The sequence below is a fragment of the Urocitellus parryii genome, chromosome 14 (genome assembly GCF_045843805.1).
Source record: "Urocitellus parryii isolate mUroPar1 chromosome 14, mUroPar1.hap1, whole genome shotgun sequence".
In the NCBI taxonomy this organism is placed as follows: Eukaryota; Metazoa; Chordata; class Mammalia; order Rodentia; family Sciuridae; genus Urocitellus; species Urocitellus parryii.
Window position 1 is genome coordinate 44,186,348 of NC_135544.1, and position 12,547 is coordinate 44,198,894.

The following is a 12,547-nucleotide window of genomic DNA, read 5'->3' on the forward strand; positions in this document are numbered from 1 at the left end:
GTCAAAATTCATTTTTAAAAAACTTTAGTTATCTTACATAGCTTAGAAAAGCACTAAAATATTTAAGTATTTCATATCCAAATACTATTTCTTAATGCTGTATAAATGAATTTTGAAGAATTTTCATACAACTGTATACAGCAGGTAGAATTCACACAGGCATATAAGCCTTAGAAAAATGGTATTATATTTTCTATTTTACTAACTCACTACCAATTCTCCCCAAAATAATAAAATATATATTGTTTAATAAAGTCATGTAGTATTCAAGACTCTTCTTATTCTGGCTAAATCCCTCATACTTTAAATCAAAATTAATATTCTATAATATGGTCTAAAATTATGAATATTACATTATATTGATAATCAACAAAATAATATAAAGACAGATGTGCTCTTGACTCCTGGGGACACTCAGCCATCTCCATTCCAGTTTCCCCTGAATTCTTCTCCACGTATCAGCATGACTCAGAGGTAGGCACCTCAAGAGCAGGCTCATATAAAATACATTCTCTCTGGAGCAGCTTCCAAGTCTAGTCTTTGACTTTTCTTGGTGGTCTTTCATAATAGTTTCAGTTACTGTTTTGTTTTTCATAAATTTACATGATTTTTTAGATTCATCTATCATTGTTGATACAAATGCTTTTTCACTAGAATATGTTTTGACAATAACAAGTATTAAATGCATGCTCCCTGTACCTATGTCTGTCCTGGGGCAAAGCATCTTTGCTTAGGAAAATTATTACTTGAAAGCACTTCAAAAATTTAATTATTAATTCATCAATTTAAGAGATGTTAGAATATAAGCATGAATAAAGGACTTTAAAAAAACCTAAAATCCAAAAAGAGCATTTAATAACTTCAATAAATATTTACTAATTATAAAACCAGAAAGTAGTTTATTTGAATGTCTTAAATGTATGCTTCATGGTCAAAAACACATTACCTTTTCAATGTAAGAAATTGGTTTGTCAATTTAAGTGACTTATTTAAAAAGAAATAGTTATGATATTTTTCCATTTGATTAAAATTGATATAGCTTCTTGATTTATTAAAATATCTTGCTGTGATACTCAATTGACTGGAAATAAGTATAAACAAAATAAATACCTAATACACTTAAAATAGAAACTTAAAATAAGTTAAAAGAACATTTCAAATTTTTCAAATTAAGTTATAAAATCCTTGTATCATATATTGGCTAACAAAATTAAATAAAGAAAGGACTCTTTCTCAGCATATATTCTTTACAAGCTTCATGTCATAATGGCACACTGATTTTAATTAACCAAACTTCTATGAGTATAATATTTACTGTACATCAAGTCAAGCGTCTGCAACTTTAAACATTGATATACCAGAGCCAATTCTTCTTATCCTGTCTATGAGTTGATAGAGGGCCCCTCGTTTCTTTGACATACCATGGTCACCAAGTCCACCTTAAAGAATACAAGAAAACACTTGAGTTACACTCAATGTATTTTCAAGTTCTCACAAATAAACAATAGTAATATGCTATACTGGTTTCCTCTGGACATCCTTTCTTTGATCTTAAAGTGTTGGAGTTATGAATATCCATGAATCCTTGTGTAAGGTAAAAATTCTACAGCAACAAATGTTGCTAACTAAAAATAAAGGATGTGTGGGGCATTTAGAGAGCAATCTGAATCATGACTTTATTTGGACATCATGACAATTCATTCATCTATTGATAATTTGAAGAATTTTTCTTCACTGTGACCATGACATCACATAATGTTATATGTAATAACAACAGCAAGTTGTTCTGCTCTACTGATTGTATTTCAGCTATTTCCTCTATGCAAACTGGATATTTTTATATCCAGTAGCACAAGTTTTGCTCCAAAGTCTTGATAATTTTTGAAAACTTTTTAATATATTTTATAATATATTCAACTAAATTTTTAAAAAATGTCATTTTAAGAAAATCAAGATTCTCCAATTAATTTTATTTTGGAATAAATTTGGAATTAGAAGAAAATCACAAGAACCTAAATGGTGTTCAATTGAAAATGCATTCCATTACATTATATAATTTATAAAATTTATGAAAACAGATCTAAAGAATATTAAAGTTCAAAGGGAAGAGGAGAGAAGAGAACTAAGAAAATATGTCTTTAATAAAAATTACTGACAAAGTCTTTAAAAGATAGGTTTCTGCTCAATCAGAAAGCAGAGCTTTTGAGAAAAATCTCATTCCAGGGCTTTTAGAAAATGCAGCCCTCAATTTTGTCCCCTATATCCCCTAATCTCCTTGAATTTTAACAGACAAATAAAAAAAGAGGTATCACTGAGCAAACAATCAATACAACAACTAGTAACATCAGAACATATTCAGGTGAATTTGGACCACTGAGCATCTATGGTTCATAAAGGTTGAAATTGAAAGGCTGAAATTCATGAAGTCAACAAACTATGCCAAGACTTTGAACAATTTCCTTCCAATATCAATATGCCTTCGAAATTAGTTAATATTAAATATAATAGCCTAGGTTAAAGCTAAATATACTATAATAAAATTTACTATCATGTAAGCTTTTTAAAGGAAAAATCAAATAAGTCCTTATATGGCAAATAAGTTATAAGGCTTGTTCACTGAGAAATAATCTGCCTAATTATTTGCATGACATGGTCACATTTTTGCTATGCATCTTGAGAAAAATTGTTGAAATTTTTTCACTAAACATTTTAAAAAGATGAGGTCATACTGAAATGTATTCATTCCTAAGCAGTTACGAGAAACATTTTTAAAGAATGTCATCTGTGTGTTTAAAATGACCCTTAGGTAGCAACTGTATTTATATTATACACACCTAAAATACCTGTAAATAGACATATAAAGGAACGTTGTGAGAAAAAAGAAATGTCTTTTTTAATATGAAGATAATTATAATGACTAAAGTTGTTATAAAATTGGAAAAACAGCATTTCAAGACAAAGGCAATAGTGTCTTGAATAATATTTTAAGTAATTTTTAATAATTTTATAGCTGTTGAAATAAAATTCTGCAGAGAAAATTTATTGAAATAGAAAAAGGGAAATGGTTATTTTTCCACATATTCAAAAACAATGAAAATATGCAAGTTAAATATTTATAGGAAAAAATTAAATTTTAAAATTAGGAGAAGAGAAATATAGTTAGCACAAATTATTTAACAAGAAAGAAAAAGAGAATAAAAATAATATATAGTATATCTCACATTTTTAAAACTTCCTCCAAGTAGTTCAAGCTACCACTAAATTTTCAAATGTGTGTACCTTTCATAAATACATTTACAATAAATATTTCCATTATTAACAGAGTAAGTTTTAGTCTGCATATTTAATATAATGTTATTATCTCTTATAACTATACTACCTCAGAATTTAACTCTAAATTAAATAACAAAATTAAATCATTGTATTAGAAATTTTTAAATTTTTAAAGCAAATGAAAATTTTAATATAAGCTGAAAATACAACTTCCAATAAATCTGGGATTTTGCTAAGTGATAATATTTCACTCTTCAGAATAAAATGCCTCCATGGCAATGTTAAATGGGATACAGCAGTTGGAAAATCTGCCAGTGGACAAGTTGAACAGGAATGTTCTATCTATGATTCCACTGTAAAGCAAGATTCCATTCTCCCCATATTGGTGCATATTTGGGAAAAGATGGTCACTCTATATAAAACAAAGGCCATGCATACTATTCTTAAATAGTATGTGCTATTATTTTCAATAAATTCCTTAGGGTTTATCATATAGATTTCTTTTAAATAATTTTCTTAAATGTGATAATGCTATTTTCACTACATAGGACAAAGTCCTATTCTTAGAAAATGTATACTAATCACCCTATATTAAGTGTTTTATATATTCTGCCATTAATTTCAAAATGTTTTGTACACATTTGTATATGTGTGTGCACACACAGAGCAAATGTAGTAAACTGTTAACAATTGTTGAATCTAAGACATACCATGCTGATGTTTCTACTTTCACTATCCTATTGACTTTTTCATGTTTGAAATTTGCCACAATAAAAAATTTGCAAAAGCAGTAAATTGGGCAAAGTGATATTGATTTACAGTAACAACTTTTTAGGTCATATATATATATTTGTCTAATAGATATCAGACAGGAACTATGTATTTGATTTCCATGGAAAAGAAAAAAAAACAAATTTAATAAAGGGGATGGTAATCCAATGACAAATGACATCAAATACATTTTTTAGCTGTAACTACAAAAAGAAATTCTATTCCTTTAGCCTTAAAATTCTTCTCCAAAATAGAACACAGATTAAAAATCATAACATGAAAATATAACTAATTTTTAAATTTTAATAAAAATATTTTAATATGAGTATTTAAATAATTTTTAATAGCGTCCGATTCTTATATGGTCATAATTCAAATTTTAAGAACAACTAAAATGAAATTCTCTCTTGGGGTTTTCAAAAAAGTTATATAAAAATTTCACATATCCATACCAGTAGATACATAGGAGCTTATTTAGAAGAATCTACATAATTATTTAAAGAATAATTTACATTTTGAAACTGAATAGCCAAGTGGGAAGCTACAGAAGAGTATGAAATTTGTCCTACAAGAATTGAATTCTGTTCCTGACCCATCCACTTATTTGTGACAATAAGGAAGCTATACATCCTTCTAACCTTCAGTCTCCTCATCTGTTAATTCTAATCACTTTAGTACCAACCTTCATAGGTTTGTTATGAGATTCAAGAGTTAATATCAGCAAATCACTTAAAACATGCCTGGTACATACTAAAACAGTACAATAAGTTTAATAAAATGAAAACTATAAGTAAAATTTCTAGATATACGAATTTCTGTGCAAGAAATCAAAATTGTTCCATGGGACATTAAATATGATCAAAAAAATATTCATTGCATTCCAAGAGTATGTATTCTTCAAAATGAGCAAAAAATTACTCAAATAGCCATACCTGTGGTATGTCCAAGTTTTCCAAAGGGGTTCTGTGTCAGGTCAATTGTCCTATCTATTTGAAAGATATTTAAGTCTTCATCATCTAAGGCGATATCGCCCCAAAATACAGCTAAAAAAAGAAAAGTTGAATTAAAATGTAAAATATTTCAGGGTCAAATCAATGCAAACAAAACTAATTAGAAAAACATTGCTAAAGTAATATTAACTGAACATATTGGACTTGTTACAATATAATATGAGTCACATATTACAAAGAGATGAGCCCATTTTTTTGTTTGTTTGTTTGTTTTCTTTGCTGTTTGTGACAAGAGAAGGAAAGACTTCCTTGATTAAGATGGTCACTGATTTATGGGGAATCCTAAGGAAAGCAAAATTAACAATCATGAGCTAATCTGAAAATGTGAAAACTAAGAATATCCACATCTTCTGTGGATACCTGTGGCCAGCTTCAGTTCTTCAATAACAGGTAGAAAGAGGAATAACAACTAAATCATGTGCTATGAAAATTTCATAAAACAAGGTACAATCGAGACAAAAGAATATTGTGCTTTTATAGCAACTCATTCATCATATTTCATAGATTTATGATGCATTTTTCGAAAGGTGGTATTGCCTTTGAGTCTCTGTAAAATGATGCATTACTATAAAAAATAATACTTAAGTCAATTTATTTAGGCAACAAGTAGGTACCAGGGCTTGATTTTTACAGAGAAATATAATTCATATTTTCGGGAGCCTCAAAATCATTACTACAACCTGGAAAAAAAAGACTATAAAATGCTTCATGCTACTTTATAAAGCAAATCACTAGACCATGATAATATAATGGAGAGTTGTTTATAACTAAAATAAAAATTTCTCTTTCAAGGTCAGAAATATATAATAAAATAATGAGACAGCCTCCTTTTTTAAGTTTAAACTAACCCAATTGATCCCTTAGTACTGCCAGATGTCACAACAGAATAACTTTAGGGAACACCACAAACTTAAGAGAAAATATAAATTGAACATGACACAGTAAGGAGACTGACGATGGCGGATTAGAGGAAGGCTGCATTTCTAGATACTCTGTGGCTCAGGAATCAAGCACCAGGAGTACTGCTTCTTAGAGACATAGGTGAAAGGGGAAATTCACTAAAAACTTCATATCACTTAGTCTCTGAGACTCAGAAATCCAGGTACACTGAACAATGAACAAGAAAAGATACATTGGATCCAAGATAGTTGTGGCAGCAGCAATGGCAAAAGCACTGGTTCACCCAGAAGGGAGAGAAACACAAAAGACAAATTTGGCATGGTGAAACCTGTAGATCACAGAAGCAGTCTGAGTGTGGCTGATGGAGAGACTGCACAATGAACTGGTGTTTTAAAAGTGCTCTGTGTCTCCACTGGCAAGCAGAAAGCTGAGACAGGTAGCTTCAGGAGATCATAGCAAACGTTGCCATACTGTCCCGGAAAGCATCTACATGTGAACGAGGGTGTACCTTGCAGAATGTGAGTGAAATAGGCACAGATCGTACCCAGAAAAATTCAAGTCAGTAATACAGAGGGGAATGCAAATTACTTTCACTTTGAGTCTGATGGTTCATGTGACTAGCTGAAGATGGTTGGGAAACTAAACAGGTAAGCATGAATACATTCAGAGTCTAAGCCTGGGCAGACAGCATATTTGGGCATTGGAGTGTGAGATCCATGGAGGGTTGGTTCCTGTGAGTAAGTTCTTGGGAGACTTCTGGAATCTAGACTCAACAGAGATTCACATCTTCCCAGTCTTAGGAGCGTATTGATCTAATCTCTCCAGAGCAAATACCACCAACAAAGCTCCTAAGGACTGATTAGTGATCATCTCCAGCCAACAGAACATCCCACTTGGAACTCTGCTGTAGTCCTGCCCTGGGAGTGCCTGCATCTCGTTTCTCTGCACAAAACTCCAAATGACAATACTTCCTATTCCATACTACCTTTGACTGCTGAAAAGGGAAGCTGAGAACTATTTCAACCAGCTTCAATTTTAGGCCACTCCAACTGGCAGCTTCATGAGCAATATAAAAAGAAGAAGGGGTTACAACACCAGACCTTGGTGTTCTCCCCCCCACCACCTCTCCATCGCCCCCCTCCTGAAACATAACCCAAGAAAAAAATGGAAAGGATAATAGGCCAGAGTCAGTGACCATCAATCCCCATAAACAGATTTGACTACCTCAGTGGAGACAATTCTTTCATTTTTTATTAACACTCTTTCTTTCTTTCTTCCCCCCTCCAACTCCCCTCTTGCTATACTGCTGGTTGGTTTGTGGATATACATGTATATACCTACTCATATTTGTTTCTTTTTTTCTTATTTTTTAGCACTTTTTATGATAGTTATTTTTCCTTGTGTTTTGAAAGTTAGAATTTTTGTTTATTTGTTTTGGCTTTATTGTTACTCTTGTTTCTCTTTCTCTCCTTTCTTCTCCCACTTAGAGACAGATTCTCTTGTTCTCTTCCCTTTACTTTTTTTTCTGTTGTTTTTGTCTTTTGTGCTTCTTTAAAGCCATTTCTTGTTACATCTCTTCTGTGACCTTTCTGCTCACATTTTGATCATTATAAACACTGTTAGTTCCCCACCACATTTTCTTTTCCTTGAATGAAATGTACTTTTACAATCCTTTAGAACTGTTTGGTTTATATAACTCTTACCCCACTATTAATATTACTGCAATTATTAGTACTGTGGATGGCATACTTGACATCTAGTGTTTACTTCAATATCAGATCTAGTTCATGGTTATTCATTATTTTAGCTGTTGGCAATTGCTGACCTTACCATTCCCAATTTTTGTGGTAATTAGTGTTGTAGATGTCATACTAGTTATTCATTTGCTCAAGTTGTCCCCTTTTCTGTAAGGTGCTGGCACCTGTAAGCACTACATGTTCACAGGGTAGAGATTCTGCTGCTGAACCAAACCCAACCAGGAAAGAGCTCTCCTTGATCCATACAGAAATTAACCACACTCAAACTCCAATGATATCTCAATACAAAGTATAGAAGAGACAAAAGCCACAAATCAATGACTAGGTCCCAAACAGGAATTGATAGGTGGTTCTTCAGGAATCATTCATAGATATCTACTTCTATAGCAAAAAACCAGAAAGAATTAACATAAAATTTGTGAATACCACACCTATGAGTGGTCTCAATATATATTACTACATCACTTCACAAGAGGACTGTACCTTAAAAGAACCATGTGGAAGAATGGAAGAGAAATCCATACTACCAGATGCAGAAAACCCAAAACACAAAAGAAATATGAAAAAATAAGGCAATACAAAATGCCATAAAGCTTATAATTCACCAGCAACTGACTTCAAAGTTATTAAAGTGGATAAAATATCAGATAAAAATCTGATAATAAATAAATCAGGATTCATCCAAGATGGTAGAATAGGAGGTGGTCACGTTCCTAGCTCTTCCATGGAGTGAAACTAAGAAAGCAGATAAGCAGCTTCTCTACAAGGTGGGTGAGCAAAAAAAGTGGGGGATAGACTTTACTAGGACTTTAAACTGGACATTCAAACTAGACCAGGGACCCATGAGGTTGGATATGATGAAATAAGAAAAAAAAATCAGCAGCCCCACAACCATTGCCACAGCTGGGCCAGAAGCACCAGCCGGAACTGTCTCTTTTTGAGCATAGTGGAGGGATGAGGGAATTATGGAAACCCACATTTTTGGGAGGCCCAAGGCATGTTTCGGTACAGAGTGTTTAGAGACCAAGGACATTGCCCAACAAACCTGAAAGATGTTCTGCAGGATAATTCATGATATTACCTCTCTCACTCCAGCAATCCAGAGGGTGGAGCATCACTCTCCAGCCCCTCTACCCAAAACTGCGGATAAGAGAAGCTGAGCATATTTTGAATGCAAATGGAATAAATTCTTCAACTTTTCATCAAGATTTTTAATTTTTTAATTTACTTTTTTTTCTCTAATTGTGACCTTGATGGTACAGACATTTATAGAATTTCATTTTTTTTCTAATTTCTAGAATTTTTGAAGACATTTATTTTTCATGGATCAGTTTGTTATGAATTAGGATATTTGATTAGTATATTTTAGTTTTGTTTTGTATTCTTTTATTTTTAACTTTTTAAAATTTTATTATATATATATATATATATATATATATATATATATATATATATTCCTCCTACCTATGTTTCCCTTGATTCTCTTTTCTTCTGCTAATAGCCAATCTCTATTTTTCTCTCTTTCACTTTTCCTTTAATATTTTACTTCTGGTTTCTCTCCTCCTCCCTAATAATCATCACATCCTATATCACTTCTGTTCTCTCAATGTCCATCATTTGAAATTGTAAACCCTTTTGCAAACTTGCTGTTTTTATTATAGGCAATAACTGATCATATCACTTCTGTTTATTGTAATAATTAACATTGTAGAAGTCATAGTAGGAACTATTTGGTTTAATGCTGTATATTGTTTGCATTGGTTGTTATTATTTGTCTCCTCCAAAATAGTGAGGTACTGGAAATGTTCAGGGACACTATAAATCTACAGGGTAGAAACTGCACTGCCTCAGATCCATACTGTTTTAGGGGAAAACAAACAACATGAAAAAGCAAGGGAATTTATTGCCCCAAGCAAACTAACATACTCCAATAACAGAATCTATCAACACCAACTGGATAAAATGTAAGAGAAGGAGTATAGAATGTGCATTGTTAAACTAATTTGTGAAGTAAAGGATAGTATAATGAATGAAATGGAAGTGAAAGGTCATTTTAATAGAGTCAGAGATTCTTAAAAAAACTGAAATACTCAAAATTAATGAAATGATTTTTAAAAATTCAATAGAAAGCATCACCAACAGATGATATCACTTGGAAGACAGAACCTCAGGCAAAGGAGACAAATTATATAATCTTGAAAATAGAGTTGACCATGGAGAGAAGATAACAAACCATGGACAGAAATTCCAAGAAATATGGGATAACATGAAAAGACCAAATTTAAGATTTATTGGGATATTTTTAATGAAATAATATCAGACAATTTCCCAAACCAAAAGAATGAAAAGGAAAATCAAACACAAGAAGCTTACGGGGACATCCAAATTTTCAAAATTACAACAGACACATACCAATGCATATTATAATGAAAATGCCTAGCATCCGGAATAAGGATAGCATTTTAAAGGCTGTGAGGAAAAAATATATCAGATTATGGGGGAAACCAGTTCAAATCTCAGCTGATCTCTCAGCCTAGACCCTCAAAGCTAGGAGGTCCTGGAATAACATATGCTAAGCTCTGAGAAAATGGATGTCATTCAAGAATTCTATATGCAGCAAAATTAAGCTTCAGATTTGCTAAGGAAATAAAAACCTTCCATGATAAACAAAAGTTAAAATAATTCACAACTACAAACCCTGCACTAAAGAATATTCTCAATAAATTATTCCATGAAGGTGAAATTTTTTAAAAGTGAAAAACAACAAAGGGAGAAACTAAACTAAAGGAATAGTCAATCAAAGGAGAAACTAATTCAAATTAAAAATTATAAATAAACCAAATGACCAGGAATACAAATCACACATCAACAATAATCACGAACATTAATGGCTTAAACTCATCAAAAGCAAAGAGTGGCAGATTAGATTAAAAAACAATACCCAACACATGGTATCTCCAAGAGACACCTCATAGACAAAGACATTCACAAACTGAAGGTGAAAGGATGGAAAAAATATATCACTCACATGGATGGGGTTTCAGTCCTCACATCAGATAAAGTGGACTTCAAAGTTAAGCAGAAGGAGAAAAGGATATTTAATACTGCTCAAGGAAATTATACCTCAACAAGACATAACAATAATAGATATTTATTCCCCAAACAATGGAGCACCTATGTACATCAAACAAATTCTTCACAATTTCAAGAATCAAATAGACCACCACACAATAATACTGGGTAACTTTAATACACCTCTCTCACTACTGGATAGATCCTCCAAACAAAAACTAAACAAAGAAACTATAGAACCCAGTAATATAATCAATAATTTAGACTCAACACACATATAGAATACTCCATCCATAAAAGTATGAATACACTTCCTTAGAAGCACACAGATCCTTCTCTAATGTAGACCATATCTTATGCCACAAAGCAACTCTTAGCAAATATAAAAAATTGGAGATTATACCCTATATTCTGTCACTGGAATGAAATATTGGAATGAAGTTAGCAATCAATGATAGAGTAGCTTCTACTTTTTATTCTAACACCTGGAGACTAAATAATATGTTATTGAAGAGCTAATTGATAGCATAAGAAATCATGGATGAAATTTTAAAAATACTTAGAGGTAAACATGAAGAGTGATACAACATATCAAAATCTCTTGGACCCTATGAAGGCAGTGCTAAGAGGAAAGTTCATTGCATTGAGCTCATTAAGAGAATAGAAAGTCAACAAATAAATGACCTAATATTACATCTCAAAGCCCTAGAAAAAGAAGAACAAATCAACAAGAAGTAGAAAACAAGATATAATTAAAATCAGAGGTGAGATCAAAGAAATTAAAACAAAAGAAGCAATTGAAAAAAAATTGACAAAACAAAAATTTAGTTCTTTGAAAAAATAAATAAAATTGATAAACCTTTAGCCACACTAGTGAACAGAAAGAGAGAAAGAAAAAACTTAAGTTAAATTTCAGGATGAAAAAGAAAATATTACAATGGACATTACTGAAATACAGAAGACAATCAGAAACTATTTTGAAAATTTATCCGCCAATTAAATAGAAAATCTTGAAGACACTGACAAATTTCTAGAGACATATGACCTACCAAAACTGAATCAGGAGAACGTACACAATTTTAAAAGATCCATCTCAAGCAATAAAATAGAAGATGCCATCAAAAGCCTACCTAAGGAAATCCCAGAATCAGATGGATTCTCAGCCAAGTTCTACAAGAACGTCAAAGAAGAATTAAAACCAATACTTCTCAAATTATACCATGAAATTGAAAAGGAGGGAACCCTTTCAAACTCATTCTATGAAACTAGAGTATCATTCTGATACCAAAAGCAAACAAAAACATATCAAGGAAAAAAAGCTTCAGAACAGAGATGAAGAGAGATGCAAAAATTCTCAACAAAATTCCGGCAAATTGCATACAAAAACATTAAAAAGATAGTGCACCACGATCAAGTGGGGTTCATGCCAGCGATGTAAAGTTGGTTCAACATACATAAGTCAATAAATGTAATTAATCAGATAAATAGACTTATAGATAAGACTCAAAAGATCATTTCAATAGATGAGGAAGAGGCATTTGACAAAATACAGCACCCATTTAGAACACTAAGAAAAATAATAAATAGCAGGAACATACCTCAATATTGTAAAAGTTATATATGCTAAACCAAAGCCAACATCATTCTAAATGAAGAAAAATTGAAAGCTTTTCTAAGAACTGGAACAAGACAAGAATGCCCTCCTTCACCATTTTTATTCAGCATTGTCCTTGAAAACCTTGCCAGAACAATTAGACAGAAGAA

The 12,547-nt window shown here is 31.8% G+C and overlaps 1 protein-coding gene across 1 annotated transcript in view; it reads right to left on the bottom strand.

The window, feature by feature from the left end:
* Tll1 (tolloid like 1) overlaps positions 1-12,547 on the bottom strand; it is a 188,356-nt gene that overhangs the window by 87,013 nt on the left and 88,796 nt on the right. The window contains exons 2-3 of the mRNA XM_077792620.1: positions 4,977-5,087; positions 1,359-1,439 (exon numbers count right to left, since the gene is read on the bottom strand). Coding sequence (XP_077648746.1) covers positions 1,359-1,439; positions 4,977-5,087 — 192 coding nt within the window. The remainder of the gene's footprint in view (positions 1-1,358; positions 1,440-4,976; positions 5,088-12,547) is intronic.